This window comes from Protopterus annectens, chromosome 16.part0, assembly GCF_019279795.1.
Source record: "Protopterus annectens isolate FY-2018-M chromosome 16.part0, PAN1.0, whole genome shotgun sequence".
In the NCBI taxonomy this organism is placed as follows: Eukaryota; Metazoa; Chordata; order Ceratodontiformes; family Protopteridae; genus Protopterus; species Protopterus annectens.
In genome coordinates, this window is record NC_056750.1 from 68,942,685 (window position 1) to 68,969,425 (window position 26,741).

General features: G+C 40.4%; 1 protein-coding gene across 1 annotated transcript in view; it reads right to left on the minus strand.

The window, feature by feature from the left end:
- The window catches only part of LPCAT4 (lysophosphatidylcholine acyltransferase 4), a 752,085-nt gene that overhangs the window by 394,563 nt on the left and 330,781 nt on the right, over positions 1-26,741 (minus strand). The window contains exon 2 of the mRNA XM_044058233.1: positions 4,733-4,875. Coding sequence (XP_043914168.1) covers positions 4,733-4,875 — 143 coding nt within the window. The remainder of the gene's footprint in view (positions 1-4,732; positions 4,876-26,741) is intronic.

Sequence of the window (26,741 nt, forward strand, 5' to 3'; positions counted from 1 at the left end):
TGGGTAAGGAGGTGTAAGTCATCCTGGTTGGAGGCAGAACAAATGATGGTAGTATCGTCAGCATATTGAATACAAGCAGATACGGGGGTGACAAGGTGTAGGTCATTGATAAAGATGGAAAATAGGAGGGGTCCTAGGATGGAGCCCTGGGGAACCCCTAGGGAGGATGGCAGGAGTTCTGAAAGATTATTGTTCCATAGCACTGCTTGTTTCCTATTGTGAAGGTAGGAAGTAAACCAGTTAAGTGCAATACTATCGAGAGAAATGGATTTAAGGCGGTGCAGTAGTAGTTGATGGTTCACCATGTCGAAAGCCTTAGATAGGTCTACAAAGAAGGCTGATGATGGAAGATTATTGTTTCGGTTGTGATTAATGGATTCAATAAAGGATAGTAGGGCTGTGGTGGTACTATGGTAGGGACGAAATCCATGTTGACAGTTAGCTAGCAGATTATTTTGAAGGAGGTGATTGAGTAATTGTTTATGTATACATTTCTCCATTATTTTTGCAATGGGAGAAAGAAGCGCAATAGGACGGTAGTTTGAGTATTCCAAGGAATCCCCACCTTTGAAGAGTGGGATGATGTGGGAGATTTTCCAGAGTGAAGGTATGGTACTTTCTTTTATGGTTCTGTTAATTAGTAAAGAGATTGGATATGCAACTACTTTAGCTCCTAGCTGGAGATATTCTGCTGGGATTTTGTCGGCTGAGGGAGTGGAAGGTTTAAGTTTTTGAAGCAGGTATAGTATATATGATGTGGGTATAGGTTTGAGATGAAATGGTGGTACACATACATACATACTATATATATATATATATATATATACATACTATATATATATATATATATATATATATATACATATATATATATATATATATATATATATATATATACATACTATATATATATATATATATATACTATGTATATATATATATATATATATATATATATATATATATATATATATATATATGTATGTATATATATATATATATATATATATATATATATATATATATATATATATATATATATATATATATATATATATATGTATGTATATATATATATATATATATATATATATATATGTATGTATATATATATATATATATATATATATATGTATGTATGTATATATATATATATATATATATGTATGTATGTATGTATATATATATATATATATATATATATGTATGTATGTATGTATATATATATATATATATATATAGTATGTATGTATGTATATATATATATATATATATATATATATATATGTATGTATGTATGTATATATATATATATATATATAGTATGTATGTATGTATATATATATATATATATATATATATATATAGTATGTATGTATGTATATATATATATATATATATATATATATATATATACATATACACCTGGAACGATATGGCTGACAGCCCTATGTACTTTGCTGATACCTCTCTTCTCAGTGCTTTCATAGACTGGCCAAAACTTTTCCTTCCTCCAAAATCAAGACTAAACAAATATAGCACTGCTCAGTGCTAGAAACCAAAACAAGAAGTTGCACTCCTTACAGCCATTCCTGACCCTCAAAAATATAGATATCTCCACAGTTACTGAAATACAGTTTCACTGTAGCCATACCACCTCTGTAGTGGCAGGTTTCAGTGCCCACCACCTTTTCAGACCCATCACTGAAAATAAATGTGTTACTGCAGGGGGTGCATCAATGTTCCTATGAAGCCAAATCTCATGTAGACACATAAGGTGGAAGGATGACCTTGAGGTACTCCATATCCTACTTACTGTCAGTAAAAAAATACCACATGATAGCCAGCTACTGTACCCTATTCATATCACCTGTAACCCACAATCCATGTCCGGACAAACTGGACTCCCTCCCCATTAAACCTAAAATTATTCATCTGAGGGATTTTAGCTAGCCTTCCATTAACCGGGAAGCCTAAAATGATAAATCCCACCAGTCCTAGGTTTCTTTTATGCTTTTTTTGCCCACACAAAGTGGGGGGCAGTCAAGCTCATTTTTCAGAGCTGTCCGGGGGGCATCATTTAACCAGCCATGAGGAGTGTTTATGCTCTTGCCAACATCCCAGCAATTAGGTAATCCAGGTCACAGGTGGAATTACAATCCTTTACTCATGGAGGCACATGTTTCTGTGTATGCGACTGATGAATACTAATATCAACTGGCAGTTTTGTGTGCCACACACATGCCTGTAGGCTGTGAGCCTGTCTCCTTACTCCCGAGTACTGCTATAGCCTTTGACCTTCCCCCTCTCAGCTCCCCCCTAGAATGGACACACCCACCTTCTCTGTCAGCTCCATCAAAAGCCTAAGCCACTAGACAAACTGAGGGAGCCTTTGCTGTACCACTGTAGTAAGGCCTTTATCCTTCCCTGCCACTAAATAACGCTACAACATGCCAATGGGGAAAAGAATGTTTGCAGGCAGCCTTTTCATACATTCTTCAAACTAATCAAAGATGAAAGGGGGAAAGAACACACAATCCATTTTACTCTAAAACATGCAAACATCTGAATAGTAACAACTGTCATATTTGCTATGTTTCCAGAAAAAAACATGCCCACTGTGCAGTCCAGTGAATTAACTTAAAACTGCCAGGTTTCATTATTTTTCCCCATGATGTTCAGCATATTCTTTTACAATGCAGGTTTACGGCTAAAATGATGAAGTAATATTAAAGCTTTGTATTCAATACTGCGGTGGTGCTGCTGCGGTAGCGTTGTCGCCTCACAGTTAGACGTTGTCCGTTCGATTCTCAGTTAGAGCGTCTTCTGTGTGGTGACATGCGTGAATGGGCATTCCTTCGTTGAAGTTTGTGCATTAGGCCCGGTAAGCCAGTATGTAAAAATCTACTGCCAATCATTAGCGGACCGGAGTTCCACTGTGGCGACCCCTAACCGGGAGAAGCCGAAAGACACAAACAAACAGAAGCAGACTTCAGACAGCAAACCTGAAATATGCTTTTGCAATGCAAAAACATTTCCAGCACACTCACAAGATACTCTAAAATACTTTTACACTGTATATGTCTTAGATCAAAGCAGTAAAGGATGCAGTTCTTATAAAAACACATTAAATAAAAAGCAGCCTTACACGTAATGTTTAACATTTCAACATTTCATCCTAAATTTTAAGCTGGTGTTCACATGGCTCTGCTGCACTAAACAAAATAGTAATCATTTTCACTTCCTTCGAGGAAGGCAGTTTTGTAGAGTGACTTTTAAATTGTCATTCAAAACAGAAATGCACCCCATTCTGTGATATTTGTACAATATACACATTAATAACACAGCAGACATTAAAAGGTTGTGTGTTCTGTATTACTACTTTCACATCTTTTTTTTTTGTTGTTCGTTCAGTATCTCTGCTATGGGGCTACTGTTTTAGCTGAGCTTCCTAACTCAGAAATATAGAAAACCTGAAAAGAAAAACTTAACATTAAAGGTGTAAAACACAGAACCAAGAGAGGTCATGTGTTGTGGCCTAGCAAACGGACTTCACAAATATTACTGATTTCAATTTATATAAACACATGCAAGCAAAATGACAGTGATTCAAGACTTTGCCTACTTGCTATAAATGCTAGAAGACCACAAGTCCATAGGTTCTAACCCTACACCAGGTTCTTATTTACCTGTATCAGTACTGACACTGTACTGCAGCATGGTGGGGGGTGGCAGGGGGTACTGCACTCACTCAGAAGATTCATTAACTGAGAAACCCTCTCCTTGAGCTTCTGCTAGTTTAGCGGGAGGCTGAAGTCAAAAACTTCTGCAAACAGAGACGTTTTTGAGTTGCATTCCCTCTAAACTTTGAAACTCTGATATTGTTATTTGTCTGATGGCGTTTGGTAATGGTCCCATCACTAAATAAAATAAGAGTCATACAACAGGACAATGCTCTTTATTACCTTTTGTTACTGCTACTGATTTTATTAAGAATTCTCCTTCCATACTGCAACCATAAAACTTATTTCTCCATTCTCCCATGATCTATTATGATACAGAAATACTATTCTGGGTTCATCTGGATATCAAAGGAAGGTTATGAACATTTAATTTAAATATTTAAAACAGGTTTTCCTGGAATTAAGAGATGTAGTTAGAATTGTATATAATCATTCTGGCAAAAATATCATTTGATCAAGTTAAATCTAGTTTCAAATGTAAAACAGATCTTATTCCAATTTATTTTAAAATATTTAATATATTTTCATAGTTAACTTGAATGAAGTTATCTACATTTTTAGGTCCAGATGACTGCTCATTAAGTTCATATGGTCATAGATTAGGTTAACTACCCTTGTGGGCCATTTTAAGCCTAGCCAATTACCCCATGGCAGAATCAAACTCTGTGCCTTGTGTCTGTAAGATAAGTACCTTAACCATTATGTCAACCTCTCACTAAGCCTCCGGGCCTGGAGGGATGAGCCTAACAGGCAAAATGAAACAACAAGACTAAATAAAGACACACAGTATAACCGTTGCTTCTTCTCAGATATTGGATATGATGTCTTACTTCTGTTCCTCCGTTATGTCACCAGCAACAGTTACACATATTGGGATCCTGCCTATTACAAGGTACGAGAACTATTTCGTCTTACCAGACAAATCTACTTAGGCCACCTTACATTTACTGCATGTCCAAGATTTGTTAAAAGTTTAGATAAGTACTTACCTCCTCCAGCCTGTGATTGGTGCAGACAGCTGCTCCTGCCTCAGTCCTATGATTCGTATTAGTGAAATAGGCCAAAAAAGGAAAAACACCAAGAGACCAATGACCAAACGGAAAGGGGCCAGCAGCACACTCAAAATAAAAATCTAGAGGGAAAAGAAACTCCATAAGTCAAGGCTAATACTTCAGTCTTCCACATTACAAACACTGAGCAGGATTCCAGAAAATGAGAAATGCACAAAATTATAAATATATTATACAAATATTTGACAGTTATGTATGTATATTTGTTTAGTGTTTCAACACTAAGGCAGGACGAGGTGTGTACTGAAGTGCACTGACATTACTACTGAGGGAATCAAAGCATGCAGTAAAGTTCTGGCCTGCTCAGAAGTAATAACACTAATTTATTATTAGAATGTTTTTTTTAAATGCTTTTTATTGAAACTGACTTTGTGGCTCCATCTCTCTGTTCCTCTCTGGTTCTGTCTTGCTAAGCCAGTTTCAATAAAAAGCATTGTAATAATGACAGGGGGACAATATTTTATTCTTTAAGTAAAATATTGTCCCTCTGTCATTAGCAAGGCAATACACACACACACACACACACACACACACACACACACACACACACACACACACACACACACATCCATCTGATGAATCTGGGCATCTTGGGGCAATGTAGCAATTGCCTCATGTACACTGACAACCCTCTCCTCCTACCACCTAACACTACAACCTGTGAGAGATGCGCTTATATAGCCAAACAGGAAACCAAGCTCTCTCCAGCCAGCCAAGACTGTACTAGACAGTCAAGAGGAGCAGGTAAACACCTGCACCACACCACACTCAATACATAGTCCATCAAAACCTATACATCCTAAACCCACGCATAGTAATGCAAAACACACACCTACATTCACGGAGGCTCTCAATAAAAGCCTGCCCAAACAACAGAGGCTTCCAAAGCTGAAACGCAAGCAACCCCCCCCCCCCCAACACTACCTAAATGACACATAGACCACAAAATCAGTGTGCCACTCAACCTCAGCCCATAAGGCAAAACAAAGTACCCAACACATTAGTCATAGGGGATTCTATAGTCAGGCACACTGATGTCCCACTCACCAGGCTAAACAAGAGAAAGTTACTGTCAGCTGCCTGTCAGATGTCAGTATCTGCCACATAATGCAAGCACTCAGGTCACTCCACAAGTACAAATATGACTCTGTCATTGTCCATGTTGGTGTGAATGACCGGAGACATACCTCCCTGGACTACATGAAAAGAGACATGGAGGAGCTCTTGGATCATGTAGCCCAGGCAGGTATGACCCTAGCCCTGAGTAGCATCCTGCCATCACCCAGAATGATACCACAATACAAGGGCAAAATGATTGACTTCAAGAATTGACTAATCTTCTGGTGTCATTCTAAGGGGATACAGTGTCTGCCTGGGACAACATGATCGACAGACCACGATGCTTTGCCAGAGATGGCTTGCACCCGTTGCTCTTGCCACCCCTATAGTGCCTTTTTTAGGCAAGGTTCAAATGACAAACTCACCACTGTAGCAGATATAAGCAAACAAAATGTGAGGGTAATGCTACTCAATGCTAGAAGTCTAAACCTCAAAATGCACTCACTCGAGGCACTCCTTAAAATGGAGAACTTCGACATCTGTGCAGTGACGGAGCCCTGGTTCAAGGCTCCAGACAGCACCCCTGCATTACCAGGCTATAACTCATACCACAACTTTCGGCCACCTAACCTGGACCGAAACACTAGAGGAGGAGGTGTGTCCATATTCATTAAGGATATCCATACCTGCAGGCTAGTTGCTTAACATAATGCATCCGAAATTATCCAAGTGCAATTAACACTGGGCAAGACTGCATTCCAGGCTGTAGCTTGTTACAGATCCCCCACCATGCACCAGGATGCCCACTCCATGTTTCTTGATATACTGGGTAATATTAAGGTACAGCCCAATACCCTAATAATGGGCGATTTCAACTACCCCACCATCAACTGGGAAAACTAACATGTACTAACTCATTTGCTCAACGCTTTCTGGAATTCATAAATTCCAATGCTCTAGATCAGCTTGTCCATACCCCCACCAGGGACAGCAATATCCTGGACCTGGTCATTACCAATATGGGCAAACTGAGGTTCCACACCAAAGGTCAACTCCTCGCTGGTCAGATCCGACCACAAGCTAATCACTCTAGACATCAATATACCGCCCCCATCCCCTATTAAGGAAACAACCATAAAAAACTTCTCCAAAGCCAACTTCATGCTTCTTAAGACAGAAGTGGCAAGCTTCATGAGACCCATACAGACAGAAAATAGAGGTATGACTGCTGAATCCTATACAAATGCACTCTATAAGCACTTACAAGAGTGCATGGATTGTGCTATCCCTAACAGAACCAAGATGCTATCGTCCAAAAAAAGTAAGCCAATCTGATGGTCCCCTGCCATAAACTCTACAACAGAAGGAAGAAGCAGTTGCAAAAAAAGAGTAAAAATCCCCTGATTGCAGGAACTCCCTCGTCAGCCTCAGTAAGAAGCTGAGATCCCTCATAAAATCCTCCAAAGCTAGTTATGAAAATAAAATAGCTACGGATTCTAAAGACAACCACAAAGCATTCTACAGCTATGTCAAGAATTTCAGTGGTGACACTCAGATCTGCTCTGAGCTACAGCACAATGGCACTAGATATATAGAACCAACTGATATTGCCAACATCCTGGCAGACAGGTTAAGTGCAAACTTCACTCCCCCCACCCCCAAAGGGCCCATCACTATACCAGAAGAATGCAAAGCCCCTGTAATCACGGCTGCACAAGTAAAGACAGCACTCCCCAAAGCCAAGAACACATCCATGGGACCTGACAACATCCCAGGTTGCGTTCTGTATGACCTACAGAACAAACTGGCACCCCAACTAAGTACCATATTCAATCATAGCCTCACTTCAGGCTTTGTGCCTACTGAATGGCGCACAGTGATGGTTATTCCACTCCACAAAGGGGGTGCCACCATGGACCCCAGGAACTATCGCCCCATTAGCCTGATAGCCTGGTCTGCAAGGCCATAGAACATATAATCTTGGAGCTTAAAAACAAGGACATCGGTAACCTCCAAACTCTGGACCCCACTCAGTTTGGGTTTGTAAAAGGTAGGTCATGTCTCCTAAACCTGACTGACTTCTTTTAAGTAAAACAGAAAATATTCCTGAGTTTACCACCACGGAGCTAGAAGATAGTGTTGCAACCTTAATGTTGAACATTTAAAACTTTAGGCTTTATTTAAAAATAAAACTTCATTTAAAACCAAAAAGGTAAAAAAGAAGAAAAACACTTTCAACCTATTCAGACCTTCTTCAGTTCAGTAAATCTTTTAGGTTTGTGCTGAATGTATTAAACATCTATGTACCTGTCAGGAACATTTATTTTGGACACGCAGATAATCAACTAATGGATAATTATATCAACAACTTGGAACTAGAAAAGATGTGTGGAAAACATTTCACATGGTTGGCCAAAACTTTTTTTTTCTTTCTCTGTAAATATTCTAAGGTGCCTTAAAATATGGTCCTTGAAGCGTTGGTCCGTTTTCCCTATATAAAATGCTGTACACTGTTTACAGGTCGCTAAGTATACTAGATGTTTGGTGTTACATGTGGCAGATACCTTGAAACTATATTCTTTGCCATTTACTGGATACCTAAATCCTGGAACAGGATTAATATGTGGACATGCTTTGCATTTCCCACATTTTTTCATTCCTATGGGTTCAGGGAATCTTTTATGATGACCATCTTTATGGCAAAGTAACTGTTTCAAGTTCTTTTCATTTTTATAAAGAATCTTGGTTTTTCTCCCACTAATACTTTAATATATAGATATATTTAAGGATGAATGTGAATTGTTCAAAGGACATCTTAGAAAGAGAGGCTATAAAGAATCAGATCTGAATTAACCAATAGATCATAACACCTTCAGAAAGACTAAATGTTGTCCTTACTGTTTAACAGCATCTGATGATGAACACAAAGCTAAACCCCAGGAGAACCAACAAGGGCATAAGATTAATTGTTTGCTCACATACAGCTCAGATAATCAGCAAATTTGTGAAATTATTAATAAATATCAGCCGATACTCCTGGAAGATGAGAAGCGTAAAGTATTAGTGGGAGAAAAACCAAGATTCATTTATAAAAATAAAAAGAACTTCAAAACAGTTATTTTACCATAAAGATGGTCATCATAAAAGATCCCCTGAGCCCATAGGAATGAGAAAATGTTGGAGATGCAAAGCATGTCCACATATTAATCCTGTTCTGGGATTTAGGCATCCAGTAAATGGCAAAGAATATAATTTCAAGGTATCTGCCACATGTAACACCAAACATCTAGTATACTTAGAGATCATTGTTCCCCTCTACTCATCCCTCATCAGACCCATTATAGAGTACAATGCCCCATTTGGCATGTACCTCACAAGTCATCTACAACAACTAGAAAGGCCACAGAAATGCCTCACTAAGAGGATTACCGGCCTCAAACAGATGCCATATGCAGACCGTCTCAAAAAACTCCAGCTTTACTCCGTCGCATATCGCCTACTCAGAGGTGAGCTCTGCCTAACATACAAAGCTATGTCAAACCCAGAGCTGTTGGACATGCTACACAAAGAAATTTTCAATCCCTCTGAGCTACATGCTCTAGGGACCTAAACCTTGTCACCACAATAAACAGAACGTGCTGGAGGGATAGATTCCTGTCCCAGAGACTTCCTATGCTCTGGAAGAGACTACCCATTCATGTCAAGCAAAGCTCCTCATTAGCCTTCAGTAAGAAAAATCTCAACAATTGGATGGGAAATAGGAAATTCAGCCCTGAGATCACTTCTGTGGCTCTGGTAGACAGGGGCACAGGAAAATAACTTTCTTGGCAAGGCTTATATAGGCCCCAGGGCCGATAGACTAGTACCTGTCTATGAACATACACTCTGACACACACTCTCGCATCTCCCTACATCATTTCCTACACACACACACACACACACACACACACACACACACGCACACACTTTCTTGTATCTTCCTACATCAGTTCCTCCACACACACACACACACACACACACACACACACATACACACACTCTCTTGTATCTCCCTACCTCATTTCCTACAGACACACACACACACACACACACACGCACACACACACACACACACGCACACACTTTCTTGTATCTTCCTACATCAGTTCCTCCACACACACACATACACACACACACACACTCTCTTGTATCTCCCTACATCATTTCCTACACACACACACACACACACACACACACACACACACACACACACACACACACACACACATAAAAAATCTGTAATTCTCTGACTAAATAACTCCTAAATCAGTACAGCTGTCATGAGTGATGTGGTGTACTGTCAAGTCCATATAGCTGTGACGACTACTACTGTGTACCACCAAATCTGTACATACAGCTATGTATGAGATGAACAATGCATACCACTTTTGGTGGTACATATTCCACTATTACTGAGTACATCTTTCACACTCATCTCACTAACAAAAAGGAAACTGCATTGCTTCACAGAGCTGAAGAGAAAGCCATCCATTTTGACAAATTGTTTAATGTATTACATGTATATGACCTATCCATGATGCTGAAGTACTGTGTATTGCATAACGATTGCTTCCCACTGGATGTAGGTGCTGCCTGCATTGCTGACTTCCTCTTGATAAATCTACGTAAATACAGAATTACTATTGCATTTTACTTAAAAATCAAAAAGGAAAAAAATAAAAATATAAATAAAGAGAAGATTTTTTTAAAAAGAATGCCTTTTATTGAGTCGCTCTAAAAAGTAGAAAATAAGTAAAAAGAGTGAAACCTTTGCAAAAGAAACTCAGACAAGCTGATTTCAGAAAAGTATTCGAGGTTGGTTTTGGGCAGCCACAGTGGTGCAGCGGTTAGCGTTGCCACCTCACAGCAAGAGGTTCTCCGGTTCGATCCTCGGCTGGGCTGCCTTCTGTGCGAAGTGTGCATGTCCTCCCTGTGGTCGCGTGGGTTTCCTCTGGGTACTCCGGTTTCCTCCCACATCTCAAAGGCATGCTGTAGGTGGATTGGACACTCTAAATTAGCCCTAGGTGTGAGTGTGTGTGTGTGTGCCTTCTGTGGAAGGTTGGGCACTGGGCTGGCAATGACTCCATAAAACTCCACTGCCAATCATGAGCGGACAGGTGATCCACTGTGGTGACCCCTAAGCAGAAAAAGCCAAAAGAAGAAGAAGATTCGATGTTGGTTTTGCCGATTCTGATCATTAGGTACCAGAAGATGTAGCAGGAATCAGCAAAACTTGAATGATTTTCTCATATTAGCTTGTCTGTGTTTCTTTTGCAAAGTTTTCACTGTTCTTCCTTATTTTTTTTTACTTTTTAGAGACTCGATAAAAAGCATTCTTTTTTTAAAAAAATCTTTTTTTTATTTATATTTTTATTTTACTTTATATATTTCCACAAGAAGTTGGACTGGGACACTCAATAGAAACCTGGTCTCAGCACAAACTATGTATAAAGGCAATGGGTCAGCACATATTTACAAGTGCAGAGATAAAGGAGCATAGAATCCACTACCAAAATGCAAAAACAAATCAGCACATAATAAACACTCTTTCAAATACCATCATATAATATACATACATTTCCACATAAGGTCAGTTTCTAACCATCTGGGGCACACAAAGAGAATACTAGCATTATTAATCCATTAGCTAATGGAAAGTTTTTGTTTTACATACAGCTACAGTGAACTTTTTTTACTGTAATCTACAAAGAATAATTAAAACATACATGAACTCCAAGAAGAGCTAAACCCAAACATAAAACTACGGTTCAATCTCAGCCTTACTACAGGATATGTGCCCAAAGAGTGGCGTACAGCAACAGTGGTCCCTCTCCACAAAGGTGGTGCCTCAACGGATCCTGGAAACTATCGCCCCATAAGCCTGACTAGCTTGGTCTGCAAAGCTATGGAAAGGATCATCATGGACCTCATAAATAAAGATATTGGGGACCTACAGACACTGGATCCTACCCAGTTCGGCTTTGTTAAGGGCAGATCCTGCCTCTTAAACCTGGTTGATTTCTTTGAAACAGTCACCAAGGCCATTGACGAGGGGAAGGTGGTCCACACAGCCTACCTGGACCTCGCAAAAGCCTTCGATACAATACCCCACTCGGGCATTATAGATAAGCTCACCAGCTTAAATATAAACCCCTATGTCACTAGATGGATTGCAAACTGGCTCAAGGACAGAACCCACATGGTTAGAATTGCTGGAGCCATGTCAGACTCCAAACCAGTTACAAGTGGTGTCCCACAAGGCTCAGTCCTGGGACCTCTCTTGTTCGGTATATATTTCTCGGAGGTACAGGCCAACATGGAAGGACTGTGGCTGACCAAGTTCACAGATGACTGCAAACTGGGCGCCATAATCGACTCCCCAGCCGACACAAGCATCCTCCAAAAGGGCCTCATAGAAACAGACAACTGGTGCCAGAGCCATGGCCTCAAGCTAAATGCCAAAAAGTGTATAGTCATCCCCTTTGGCAAAAACAAAGTGCCCACAAATTACCACATAGGTGGTAATCCATTAAGTACAGAAGAAGTAATTAGGGACCTGGGGACCCAAGTTGATAGCAATCTCTCATTTGACAACCATGTGGCCAAAGTGGTTAGAAAAACATTTTATATAGCCCACCTAATCATGAAGGATTCACATCTAGATCAGGGGAGGTCATCGTGCCTCTTTACTCATCCCTCATCAGGCCCATAATTGAGTACAATGCCCCTTTTGGGATGTACCTTACCAGACACCTGCAGCAACTGGAAAGACCCCAAAAGTACCTCACCAAGAGGATCAAAGGGCTCAAACAGATGCCATATGCTGCCCGGTTAAAGAAACTCCAGATCTACTCAGTGGCATATCGCCTGTTCAGAGGCGATCTGTGCCTGACGTATAAAGCCATGTCCAACCCGGAATTAATGGACATGCTGCACCTCAGAAAATCCAAATCCCATCGAGCTACGCGCTCGAGAGACTTGAATCTCAGCACTGAAATAAATAGGACATGCTGGAGGGACAGATTCATAACCCAGAGGCTCCCTTCACTCTGGAATAAAATCCCAGTCCAGGTTAGGCAGAGTCCCTCATTGAGTCTCTTCAAGAGGAATCTTGATGAGTGGATGGGAGATCGTAGGTTTACCCCGGGTATCACTTCTGTGTCACTGTTAGACAGAGGCACAGTATACTAACCTCGAAAAAGGGCATAGCAAAATAAATTTAAAATGGGTGGCGAAAGCCAAACACATTCTGGCTAGGCTTATAAATGCCCTAGGGCAGATAGCCTAGTATGAACCTATGAACCTATGACCATATCATTGTATGGATTGTTTCTCAACTTATATAGTAACCTGCAAATCTAGAGTGGTCGCTGTTATTTTTATAATGCCTCATTTTTTATCAGAATGTTTAATTCAGTGGCTTGTTCACTAGGAACTGTGAAATTACAGCATATTAGAGAATGGGAGATGTGTACATTTTCACCCTGACTGGAGAAACAATGTTCTCCAGAAGCGTGGTAATGTACAGGTAATGCCTGTTAAAAAAACTACAGATCTGCCTCTTTCATGATGGTGTATTAAGGTGAAATGAAGCTTGGCAGGAAAAAAGCAAAGGACCAACATGTTTTTACATTTGCTAAATATGACTTTGCTGTTTAGTAAGTGTAAAATTTAAAGTATATAAAGAAAAAATTAATGTGTGTATGTGTGCACACGTGTGTGTATGTGTGTGTGCTTTTGCCTGTCTGTGCATAAGTGAAAGACAGTGAGCAGAATGGGCAGTCCATCAGTACTTGTTGCCTAAATACTCAGAAGTATGAACCTCTATGTGACGACCCCACCACTGCACCAGTTATCAAGGAGTCTCAATCCTCACCACTGGCACCAGTGGGGGACATACAATGGGAGGATGATAAGGTATACACACACACACACACACACACACACACACACACACACACACACACACACACACACACACACACACACACACACACACACACACACCTGGAAAAGGCTGGCACAGGTTTACTAGCTATGCCCCCTTTTGCACAGACTATAAAGTAGTTATCCTTGCCACCAGCCAGCTACTTTAAGGCCCTTAAAGGGTGTCCAATTTTACTGTGTAATGTTACTATTAATACAAATGGTAGTTTGACCAAGAGCAAGGATATTGAGTGGCCCACACAGTGTCACCAAATATGCAAGTACTCACAGAACTTCAATATCTCTACACAAATCAGCCACAATGAAAGGTTTAAATATATTTAATAATAAATAATAAAAGAACAAGACAATAGTAAATATATATTCACAGTGACATCAGAGTTCAAAATCAAAGGAAATATTTAAAACAACATTGCAGGACAGTCTCAAATAGATAAAGAAAAATATCTAAACTAAGATTTGCTATATTCCTGAGTATCTAAGAGAATTACTATACCCTAATTAACTTACTTAAGAGCAAGGCAGATCTGGTGAATAGTTCTTCTAGTTGTTGTCAGGTCAAAGACAAAACACCGAATGCTGTGTCTCCCTCTCTCTCTCTCTTTCTCTCAGAGACTTCTTAAATTAATATGTCAAATATTACTGCTAGGATAGCTTGCAGAAAGACATCATTTCTTGTCATCTAACTCCTAGTTCCCAGGCTCAAAACAACCCCTGATGGCAGTTGGTAGCATTTAGCATCTACCTGTAAAAATGCATGGACAAGGACTTTTCCTCAGATCTTTGGCAGACGCTGAAAGTCATAAAACAATAACATATTTCTAAGACAATACAGAAAGTTCCCTAGTTTTAGATATTGTGCCTCCTTGCTTAATTGAAACTGAAATATATCATATTTTATTGCGTAGTCATAATGTAATTTAATTTCAGCTATTTTTCTGATGTTTTGCTGAACTGAAGTTAACCTTCTGTGTTCCAGTTTCCTCTGTGAAAATATATACATTTAAACAGTTACAATAGTGCACTTGCATTTCTGTTCTATTCCAGAACACTGTGAATACATTTCAAGCACTTTGCAAAAACCTTTTTCAACACACGTCTGTACAAACAAATTTGATGCACATATGACATACACTTCTAATACAGTTGTAACACAAGCATCTTATATGAATCATGTTGATATTCACAAAGGACATAATTATTTACAAAATTCTAGATAGCCGTGCTGGCAATATCTCCCTTAATCACACTCTAATATATGGCTTCATTGGCTGATTTTAATCCAGCAAATCAAACATTCTGCAAGGGACAAAGGAGAAATATGTGGCAAAATCAGGGACAGAAAACAGTGCCATGGTTTGCATTCTTTGAGAATTTTTTTTCCATTCATTTGATCACTGTGAGACATCTGAGAGATGTATTAACTTAAAGTGGCTGTAACTGCTGGGCATATTGTGTGTGTGTGTGTGCGTGCGTGCGTGCGTGTGTGTGTGTGTGTGTGTGTGTGTGTAGAAATGAAATGCTTACGTAACTTACATTTTGACTGTAAAACATATGCTACAGCAAGTCTGAAACACTAGGCAGAGGTATTATTTTACATCAAAAATATAAAAAAAGTATATAGCAATTTTAAAAAATGAAATATAAACCAATTTAACAGCTAGCCCATTTTATAAGCACAACAATGCTTTATCAGGGAATTGATAACCTTTCAGGGGTGGTTAGGCCCTTTACCTGTAGAGTTGGGCTGTACATTTATTTATTTTATATTTATTTTATTTCAGTTTGATTACCGGGGAAGTCCACTGGGCCAAGAAGAACCCATTTTCAGTGAAGGCCCGGGGAGAAAAGCTCCAAAGGCAGTACAACCAATACAATGTTTAAGAAGAATACAAAAGATAATACAAACAGCAAGAAAACAAAGTAAGACACTGCAAATTCAAATTTACAATAGAATGTACACACAGTAAGAACATTTTAAAATGCATATTTACAATAGAATGTAGACACAGTAAGAACATTGAAAATGCAAATTTACAATACACTGCAAGAATTTATAGGACACAGCAAAAGTTAAAAATTAGTCGAAATGTTTTTTTTTTTTTTTTTTGCTAACTATTCAATATTGACATCCATACAGTGAAGTTAGAGCCTGCTAAAGACATAGCTAGAGTTTGAGTGTATAAAGGTGCAGGAGTACAGGGGCTTAGTCTAGGGGAACCTTGGGATTAAGTAGGGTGAAAGCAAGAACATTTCCATTTTGAAGATAGGTGTAAGAAAAGTTGGGTTTTGAAGTAGTCTGAGTTAGGTATGGTTCTAAGAGAAGGGGGGAGAGAGTTCCATTTCCTACCTAGAGAGAAGGATAGAAGATGTTGACCAGCGGGATGTTTTGATCTGGGGATGGAGATTAGATTTTGGTGTTCAGATCTTAGAGATCGGTTGGGAATGTAAGGGGGGAGGATGTTGGATAGAGCAGGGCATTTTTCTGGGTAGAATATTAATCTATGAGAGGTTGTAAGTTGGAGATAGTCGAGGTGGTTTGGGAGTTCTAGCCAGTTTAAAGATTGAAGGGAGAGGCAGTGGTGGGTTGAGTTTTTGGATTTGGTGGCGAATTTAGAGATTTTATTATAGCAAGCTTCAAGTTTAGAGGTGAGGGAGGCAGACAGATTAGTTAGGAGAGGGGCTCCATAAAGTAGAGAGGGTAGGAGGAAGCAGGTAGCTAAGGTTTGCCTGGAGGATTTGGAAAGAAATAGATTATTCCTGTAGAGCATGCCTAGTTTTTGGTGGGTTTTTTTATATTTTGTTGAATGTGGAGGTCAAATTTAAGATGTTCGTCTATGGTTATGCCAAGGAGTTTAGCGTAGGGGATCACTTCAATAGGAGTGTTAGCTTGGCTGAGGATGTTGAAAGAGTTTTTGTCCAAGGAAGAGGTCTTGGAAGGGAGGAAAATTAGTATTTTGGATTTATTGGAGTTGAGGGAGAGGTGGTTTTGGTGCATCCAGTTTTCTGTAGTGGAAAAAGCTGTTTGGGTTTTAGAGAGAAGTTCAGTAACGCTGGGGGCAGCACAGACTAAGGTAGAGTCATCAGCGTACTGGATAACTGTAGTGTCAGGGAGAGCAGTGTGAAGGTTGTTTAGGAAGATGTTGAAAAGTAAGGGACCGAGAATGGATCCCTGAGGAACGCCAGTAGGAGTAGGTAAGAAGGAGGAGGTAGAGTTCTTCCATCTGACAGCCTGGGATCTGTCAGAGAGGTAGCTGGAGAACCAGGCAAGAGTATTAGTGGAAAGATTAAGGTTGGAGAGGTGGCAGAGTAGATGTGAATGGGAGATGGTATCAAAGGCTTTAGAGAGGTCCAGCAGAACAGTGGATACTAGAAGTCCGGAATCTCTGGCTTGATTAACTGTTTCTAAGAAGGAAAGTAGGGCAGTTATAGTGCTGTGGCCTGGACGGAAACCGTGTTGGGTGGGTGTAAGTAGCTGATTCTCTGTTAAGTAGGGTAAGAGTTGGTGGTGGACACATTTCTCAAGAATTTTGGATATAGGAGAGAGTAGGGCTATAGGGCGGAAGTTAGAAGTAGAGTTGTTTTTACCTCCTTTATGAAGTGGTAGAATGTAGGCAGAACGCCAACGTTTGGGAATGTATGCCTCTTTTAAGGATCTGTTAATCAGGATGCTAATTGGAAGAGCTATTCCTTCGGCTGCGTGTTTGAGGAAGGAGGGGGGAATGTTGTCGGGGGCGTTGGAACAAGGTTTTAGTTTGGTTAAGAGCTTTTTTATAAAAGTTGTGGAAACTGGTTTGAGTTGAAACATAGGGTGACAGTCCTTCGGAGAGTTTAGGAAGTTGGAAGGGTTGTTATCAGGGAATGTTTTAGTTAGTTTGGCTATAGAGTCAGTAAAGAAAGTGTTGAAGAGTGAGCTTAGTTCATTGTCAGTTAAACTAGGGTCAGGGCAGGGGTTATTTTGTGACCCAGGATGGAGAAGGGAGTTAACAGATTTCCAGAAATGTTTGGGGTTGTTAAGATTAGTAGACTGAAGTTTGTTGTAGTAGTTTTTTTTGTCTTTGATGATGAGTTTTTTTACTTGGTTGCGGAGTTGGGTATATTGGAGCAAGGCAGAAGGCTGTTTGCTTTTCTGATAATGCTTCCAAGATTTGTCTCTGAGTTGCATGGTTTGTTTAGTCTCTTTGGTCAGCCAAGGAGCAGAATTGACTTTGATTCATTTATTTCTAAGGGGGGCTAGAGAGTTGAGAGTATTTAGGAAGATGGAGTTAAAATGTTCTACGGCATTGTCGAGGGACAGAATTTGAAGGAGTTGCCAGTTGATTTCTTTGAATATGTTGGAGAAGATTATGGGGTTGAAGTTGCTAAGGTTACGAGTTTGGATATAATTATGTAGGAATTGAGAGGGGTTAGCTGAGCGATGAATGAAGGCAGGTAGATGGTCACTAAAGGAGAAAGGGATAGTTCCTGATAGAGAGATTTTGTTAGGATGGGAGACTAAAATCCAATCTATGATGGAGCCAGGGGGGTGTTTTTTGTTGGGCCTGGTTGTAGAATGGATTGATTGAGAGAAGTTGAAAAGGTTGATAGCTAGGGTGGGGGAAGGTGTGTTGATTTTGTTCCAATCAATGTTGACGTCTCCTAGAATAAATGTTTCATATTTTATTTCAGATGAGGCCCAGTGGAGAATATTCTCTAGGGTAGAGATGTTGTCGCCAGGGGAGATGTATACAGAAATGATACAGATATTTTTATGTTTATTGAGCTGGAGCAGACAAGTAGTGATTTCAGTATTTTTGAATAGAGGGGTTGAGATTTGCAGGGGGATTATGGAGAGAAGGTTAGAGTAGATAATGGCAGAGCCTCCACCTTTTTTGTTTAGTCGGTCACTCCTGAGGATGTTGAAGCCAGGAGGAAGGATTTCTGAGTCAGAGATATGGGGTTTTAGCCAGGTCTCAGAGATGGCTAAGATGTCAGGTTGGTTGTGGTTAATCCAGGTGTGAACATGGTGAAGTTTGTTGTTTAGGCTTTGGGCATTAATAGTGAAGACCTTAAGGGTGGTAGGAGAGGTCTTAGGAGTAGAAGGAGTGGGAGGGAGAGGTGTATTTGAAGTGTGGGAGGAGGGAGAAGGAGGGAAGGAGTTGTTTGTACTGAGGCAGGGGCCAGGATTAGGGTGGATGTCTCCAGATAAGGCTAGGAAATTATATGGGAAAACTTTAAGTCTTTTAGGTTTGGAGAGTAAGAAGTTGTTTGGGGTTGGTGGAAATGTAAGAGAGAGGATTTTTGTAGAGGAGGAGAATATTTTGGGATGGAAGAGGTGTAGTAGGTTTATTGGGATAAGGCAGGGGGAAATGGAGTGGAAGTGAGTGAGTGAAGGAGGATGTGGGTGGGAGAAAGTGAGGGTGTGAAAAGTAGCCAGGTAAGGGTGAGTTATTGTGCAGTAAGAAGTAGCATGATAGAGAGGAAGAAGACAAATGAGAAGAGAGAAGGGAAATCTGAGGGAAATGAGAGGCTGGGAGAACATGATTGAATGGGTGGGATAAGGGATGAAGAAAAGATGTAGTTGGAATAGTGTGAGTTAGGAGAGAAATGAGAGAAGAGTGGAAGGAAGATATCAAGTGGGAGAGGAGAGTGTAGGGTTAAGTGTAGTGAGAAGTGGGAGGGGTAAGAGAGGTTGGAGAAATGAAAGGAGGGTTTAGATTGGTTAATTAAAGTAGGAAGTGGTGGGGGAGGGAAAGAGTCTAATTGGTGGAAAAGAATGTAGGGTGGAGTTAGTGATGTATAAATGTGGATGTGTTGGGGGCGGGTGGCATTTGGGGGCAGGGTAGGGGAGCGGAGTGAGCCCGAAGGGCGAACGGAGCGGGAAGAGCCAGAGGAGGTGAGAAAAGCAGAAGACAATCAGTTACAAGAGTATTTAGAAGGTAAGTTTAACAAGTTTATCAGAGTTGTGAAGGTAAGAAATGTAGGTGAAGGAGAAGAGGGAGGGTACTGAGATGAGCAGAGAAACTGGGTTAGAGGGTAAAATGCTAAGGAGAAGGACAGAGGGAGAGGAAGAGACTTCAGACAGGGAGTAGAGGAGGGCTGAGTAAAGGAAGGGAAGGCTGAGAGTTCTGGGCAGCAGAGGGGGAGAGCAGAGGAAGGGTGGTAGAGGTCTGTAGAAGGGGAGATACGGAAGGAAAGGGGAACAAATAGTGAGTGCAGTAGGAGGTAGTGGCTGCTGGCTAGTCTGGCAGGGAAGCGTACTGCGACCTAGTAGTACCAACTAATCAATAGTGCAGAGCTACAACAGTACACATACTTTCTTGGAATCTTGTGGAGGGAGGATGCAGGGAACAGAAGGCCTTACAATTTCAGGTTAAGTTCGTTGGAGTAGGCTCTCAGTTAGACAGTACAGGAGCTTATATTCAGCAGAGTAGGGCAGGGTGGGCAGGGGCCCAGGCTGTAAAAAAGAAAAAACAGGGAAAGAAGAGAGGTTTAAGCATTAGAATGGCACAAGTAATGTTAAGAGGCAGTGTCAGGCATTCAGAAGGTTATTGTATTCAAATTAAATGCAAAGTGCGATAAGCTAAGATAACCAAGAGACAAAAGGGAAACACAGTCAAGCAGTCATGACGTTATATTACATCAAATAAAGTAGCTATAGTTTAGCGACTATCTATACAGCTTGTGTTTAGTTTCTACATTGATTAAAGATACTATGAGGCAGTCATGAAATTATTTATCCCCAATTAATGCAGTTACAGTTTAGCGACTATCTACACAGCTTGTACGTTGATTAGAGAATACTGTGAGGCAGACAAGAATATATTTTACACAACTTAATGCAAATACAGTTTAGCGACTAAACAGCTTGTATTCAGTGTCTACATTGATTAGAGATTCTGTGAGGCAGTCATGAAGTTATTTTGCACAAATTAATGCAGATACTGTTTAGCGACTATTTACACAGCTTGTATTCAGAGTCACATTAAGTAGGGAATACTGAGTCTAGCACGGAGTTAAGCTGATAAAATGAAGCATGCTCAACACTAACACGCAGCCAGGAGCTAGCACAGGGTTAAAAAAATTGTAAGAGCAAATCCCTACACCAGACTACACCAGATAATTTCATTATATCTTGTGGCTTGTAGCCGCAGGTATGCAGGTAGAGAACAAATAAATGTAATGAGAAAGCGTCGCTACACTGAACACCCACAACCAAACAGGTCTCCAGCTGATAGGATGCCAGTTTGGCGCGCAATGCTATAATCTCACTATATCTTGTGGCTTGTAGCCGCAGGTATGCAGGTGGAGAACAAGTAAATGTAATGTGAAAGCGTCGCTGCACTGAACGCCCACAACCAAACAGGTTTCCAGCTGATAGGACGCCAGTTTAGCGCGCAGCGCGCTCACTAAAGGCGAGAGTAATAAGCAGGCAAAATCAAATCCCATCAACACAGTGGAAGAAGTTACAAGGAACAGTCCTGCATTTCCAGCTGATAGGACGCCAGTTTAGCGCGCTTACTAAAAGGTGAGAGTAATAAGCAGGCAAAATCAAAACACATATACACAGCGGAACAAATTACAAGGAACAGTCCTGCATTTCTGTTAAGCATAAGCCATTAAGCAGCCAGTACAAGGAACAGTCCTGCATTTCTGTTAAGCATAAGCCATTAAGCAGGCTGCAAAGGGAGAAATACAAGTATAACAATTCGTATGCACTTAGCAGGAATTGTAAATGAAATGAACAGTCTTATTTCAAATTACGCTTGCAGGACAAAAAGCTAACTGGCGACTAGCCCTGATTAGGTCTGCACAAACAGTTACAGCTGTTGAACAGGTAGAAACCTGAAATTTAACGCTAGGTAGATGGGAAACGTCTGCAAACAATAAGGCTTTTGCCAAAATAGACGCCAGCTGACGTGCAACGCTCACAGTATGTGGCGACTGCAAAGTGAGTGAGCAAGTACAAAAGACACACTTATACAACAGAAAAAGTACAATCAATATTCCTGCAGTTCAGGTTAAGCAAAAGAAATACCATAGACGTACTACTTAGGAGCTGACGCTGGAGCCAGGGAAGCACAGCAGCTGAGGGGAAGAGAAGGGTAATAAAGATGGCGGCTGTTAGTGAGCGGGAGTTAAAAAGAGTGAGGGAGGAAGTGGGTGGGGAAAGGGGAAGAGAGGGGACAGTGGGGAAGGAGAATGGATAGAGAGAGTTAGATACAAGCCGGGAATTGAGCGGGAGGAGCCAGAGGAGGTGAGAAAAGCAGAAGACAATCAGTTACAAGAGAGTATTTAGAAGGTAAGTTTAACAAGTTTATCAGAGTTGTGAAGGTAAGAAATGTAGGTGAAGGAGAAGAGGGAGGGTACTGAGATGAGCAGAGAACCTGGGTTAGAGGGTAAAATGCTAAGGAGAAGGACAGAGGGAGAGGAAGAGACTTCAGACAGAGAGTAGAGGAGGGCTGAGTAAAGGAAGGGAAGGCTGAGAGTTCTGGGCAGCAGAGAGGGGGAGAGCAGAGGAAGGGTGGTAGAGGTCTGTAGAAGGGGAGATACGGAAGGAAAGGGGAACAAATAGTGAGTGCAGTAGGAGGTAGTGGCTGCTGGCTAGTCTGGCAGGGAAGCGTACTGCGACCTAGTAGTACCAACTAATCAATAGTGCAGAGCTACAACAGTACACATACTTTCTTGGAATCTTGTGGAGGGAGGATGCAGGGAACAGAAGGCCTTACAATTTCAGGTTAAGTTCGTTGGAGTAGGCTCTCGGTTAGACAGTACAGGAGCTTATATTCAGCAGAGTAGGGCAGGGTGGGCAGTGGCCCAGGTTTCTTGGAATCTTGTGGAGGGAGGACGCAGGGAACAGAAGGCCTTACAATTTCAGGTTAAGTTCGTTGGAGTAGGCTCTCGGTTAGACAGTACAGGAGCTTATATTCAGCAGAGTAGGGCAGGGTGGGCAGGGGCCCAGGTACTTAGGAGCTGACGCTGGAGCCAGGGAAGCACAGCAGCTGAGGGGAAGAGAAGGGTAATAAAGATGCCCAACTTGTCAGGCATTCTCACTTTCTTACTGCAGCTTACTCTCTGGCTCAAGAGCCAATGCAATGTTTTGATTTGCATAACCACTGTATAATATATAGTCAAGGCACATGCTTCTTATGAACTACATATGGCCAAATTAATGCATTGCCTGAAACCATATATGGACAATTTATAGTGCAATGCCCAAAATGATGCCTGAAACCGTATATGGACAATTGATAGTGCAATGCCCAAAATGATGCCTGAAACCGTATACGGACAATTGATAGTGCAATGTCCAAAATGATGCCTGAAACCGTATACGGACAATTGATAGTGCAATGTCCAAAATGATGCCTGAAACCGTATACGGACAATTGATAGTGCAATGCCCAAAATGAATTCCGTCCTATAGATACTAACAAGAAGACTCAGGGCAGAAAAGCAGTAGTAGAACCCAGTAACATCAACCTACAGCCTCTAAAGGCAGCATAACAAAACCATTTGCATTAAAAAAGCAAGAAATATACCATGTCAGTTTAAACTTTGGCCAACACATGGCAGTACAATCACTCGCCAGACTAATTACTCTGGATGAATTAATCCCATTTTTGGGCTATGGAGAAAACAAATAATATTTTCTTTCTGTTCCAAATATATATGGCATGAGGGATGAGGGCCAATGAGTCTGAGATTGTTTTCAGCAAAGTAGTTATGTGGTTTCAAGAACTATGGTATACCAAATAAAATTGGCAATCCTATGGATAAGTTGTAATCAGCTTTTAGACATCTACCTCAGTGCTGACCAGTTTGCACTGTCCTGCAAAAACGAGAGACTTGGAACTGAGTTTTTTAAAGAAACAGTTTAAATAATTTTACTCTTTTGCTTCTGAGTTAGCAAAGAACAAAGGAATGTGTCGAAGTAAAAAGAAAGACACTAAGAATGATATAAAAGTATCAAACTTATTAATACTTTATTGTACAGACCGGTTTCGGCAAACCAATGCCTTCTTCAGTGTAGAAATGAATAAAAAATAAAACAGTCAAACCTCATGAGTATTTATAGACCACCCCCACCAATGAGATCATTGGTATGTTCCCACTAGTGCTAGTACATGAATCAGCAACTAGAAACAAAACGGAATAAAGTTAATAAAAACAAAATACATATCTGCTAAACAAAAGTGAATATATGCTGAACAAAAATAAATATAAAGTGACCACTTGGACACAAAAAACACCATATTCAACCGTGCCTGAGCTCATACGAGAATAGAAAGGCACATTAACATCAAATAGACCTGATTGATGCATAATACAATCACATGGTTAAAACCGGGATCAGAAAGACATGGGGGAATAACTGTTCAATATGAATATACAATTACATCCCCAAAAAAAAAATACTATTTGAATAAGCATACACCAAATGGACCCAAATACTCAGAAAAGTATTCAAAAATATGCACAAAAATGAATCAACAACAACAAAATATTGTATTCATCATAAAAATTGTGGTTATAAATGGTCATTGAGTCCTGGTGAAAATAATGCACCCAATGTGATGATCCAGTATTTTTCTTTGTGATTAAGTATATTATGCCATCCCTGAGGATTATTACGATCACCAATAATCCTGTCTATAATTATGAAAGTAAATTGTGCATCAGGGTGTTTCAATGTATGGTGATACAAGGCATTAGCTTCTTTCTTAGTCTTAATATCCGATCTGTGTTCATTAATACGCGTTCTGAGTGGTTTGGAAGTCTGGCCTACATAAAAGGCTTGACACCGACAAGTTGCCAGATAGACCACCCAGCTACTGCTACAATTGCCAAACATTTTACAGTGATACACCCTACTGGTGTTACGGCTAATGAACTGTTTGAGTTTGCTGACTTGTTTACAGGAACCACAATGACCACAGGGAAATGTACCCACTAGTTTATCCCCAGACATAGTCAACTGTTTATATATGGCTCCCCCACTTTCGATATGTTTGAAATGTGAAAATATTGAACCCAATGTTTTACCTCTTCTAAATGAAAATCGACACTGTTGACCCAGTATGGACCTCAAGTGTTCATTGGCCATAAGAATGTTCCAATGTCTATTAACAATGACCTTAATAGCATTGCAGTTTCTGCCAAAGGTAGTAATGAACCTAATAGTGGACTCCGGGGAGTCACTGGCTGGTGTCTTATATTGTAATAAAGTGTTTCTGTCAGTATTGATGGTCCAGGTCCAATCCTTGGTAATGTCCTGGTGTCTGCATCCTCTGTTAGCAAATCTATGATAAAGATCCAAACTAGCTCTATCATAATCCAATTGTGTGGAACTAAGACGTTTCATCCGCATAAATTGAGACTTTGGGATGTTGCAGATGGTGTGGCGTGGGTGCATGCTAGAAGCATGCAATAAGGTGTTATATTGTGGATATTTACGGTAAGTCCTGGTGTTCAATGTATGATCCCTATTCCTAGTGATGGTAACATCCAAAAAATTGATACTTTCAAGATCAAATGTCACTGTAAATTCAATCCCCCAGATGTTACGATTGAGGTATTCAGTGAATTCCTGCAGATACCTAGCATCTGCCCGCCACACCAAAAATGCAAAGATACACCTAAGGATACTTAGGTTGAAGTATTAATATTGTAATCTTACGAAAAACGTGAATATGATTAGGTTGGCATTATGCTACAGCTAGCCCTTGGCAATTGTTCCTCTTCCAATGTCATTTCCAAGTTTGCACCATTTTCCCATGTTCCAATAGAGTTATAATGTAACCTAGCTCCATGATCTCCCCTGGTAATATATTCCAATTTTATATCACCTTTCTCATGCTATGTTAAACGTTATATCTATCCTCAGTTTCATGATCTCCTCTGGTGATATATTCTGTTTGTACCCATTTTTCCCATGCTGCATTAGAGTTGCATGCTATCTTTAGTTCCATGACCTCTTCTGGTAATATATTCCACTTTCCCACCTCATCCTACTCTTTGGAATAATACTTTATTGCATCCATTCTTTACCTTGTTCAACCTTCTGGCTGCACTTATCTATTCCATGTCCTCCTTCCTCCTAAGCTCTAGTCATTTTACCCCTCTCACCATTGTCCAGTATCCGTATCATGCCCCTCTGTCCTCTCTGCTCAGTGTGAACAATCCCAGCCTCTGTAGCCACCCTTCATATTATTTACTTACACTTTGTTGATTAGGTTAGTCCTCTTTTCAGGGTAGAACTGAAGTGGTATTTATACTATTATGGGAAGTTGTACCAGGGCACTGGGGAACTTCCTCGGCTCTTTGGAGCTGCTAAATGGTGCTGAAGGGTTCCTACAGCTACAAGGAAGAGGCGTATGGAAAGCAGCAGCATGGAGGGGAAGAGGAAAGCTATAAAGAGCTTGGAGATGGAAAGTGAGAATTTGGAGAAAGATCAATTCAATATGGAGCTTCAAAATGTAAATAAAGATTCCTGTATGGTGGATGTTACAAACAAGCAGTGTTTAGGTGTCTCCATGGAGAAGTAAGCAAATCTGTTCAAGTGGTGCAGATAACAAAACTGGTATCAAAAGGGCATGTAGGTGATTTCCTGTTTAAAATAAACATGCATTGTTATCCAGGTGGCAGTTCTGATCTTTCTTGGGGTGAGATGGCAGATAACTTTTTTCAACGTGCTGATGATAGTAATTTGAAAAAGGAACCAGCTGATGTGGTGGCAGAGAATATATCAGTTAAAACTTACACTGCAGTCACAGGAAGAAAAAGAGGAAAGCAGACACAAACTGACGGGGTCTGGGTTTGTGGCAGCAGAGAATTGCAGCAACTACAACATATGCAGATATGATAGCAGGTAAAATAGGGGAACAGCAACAACCTGTAAGTA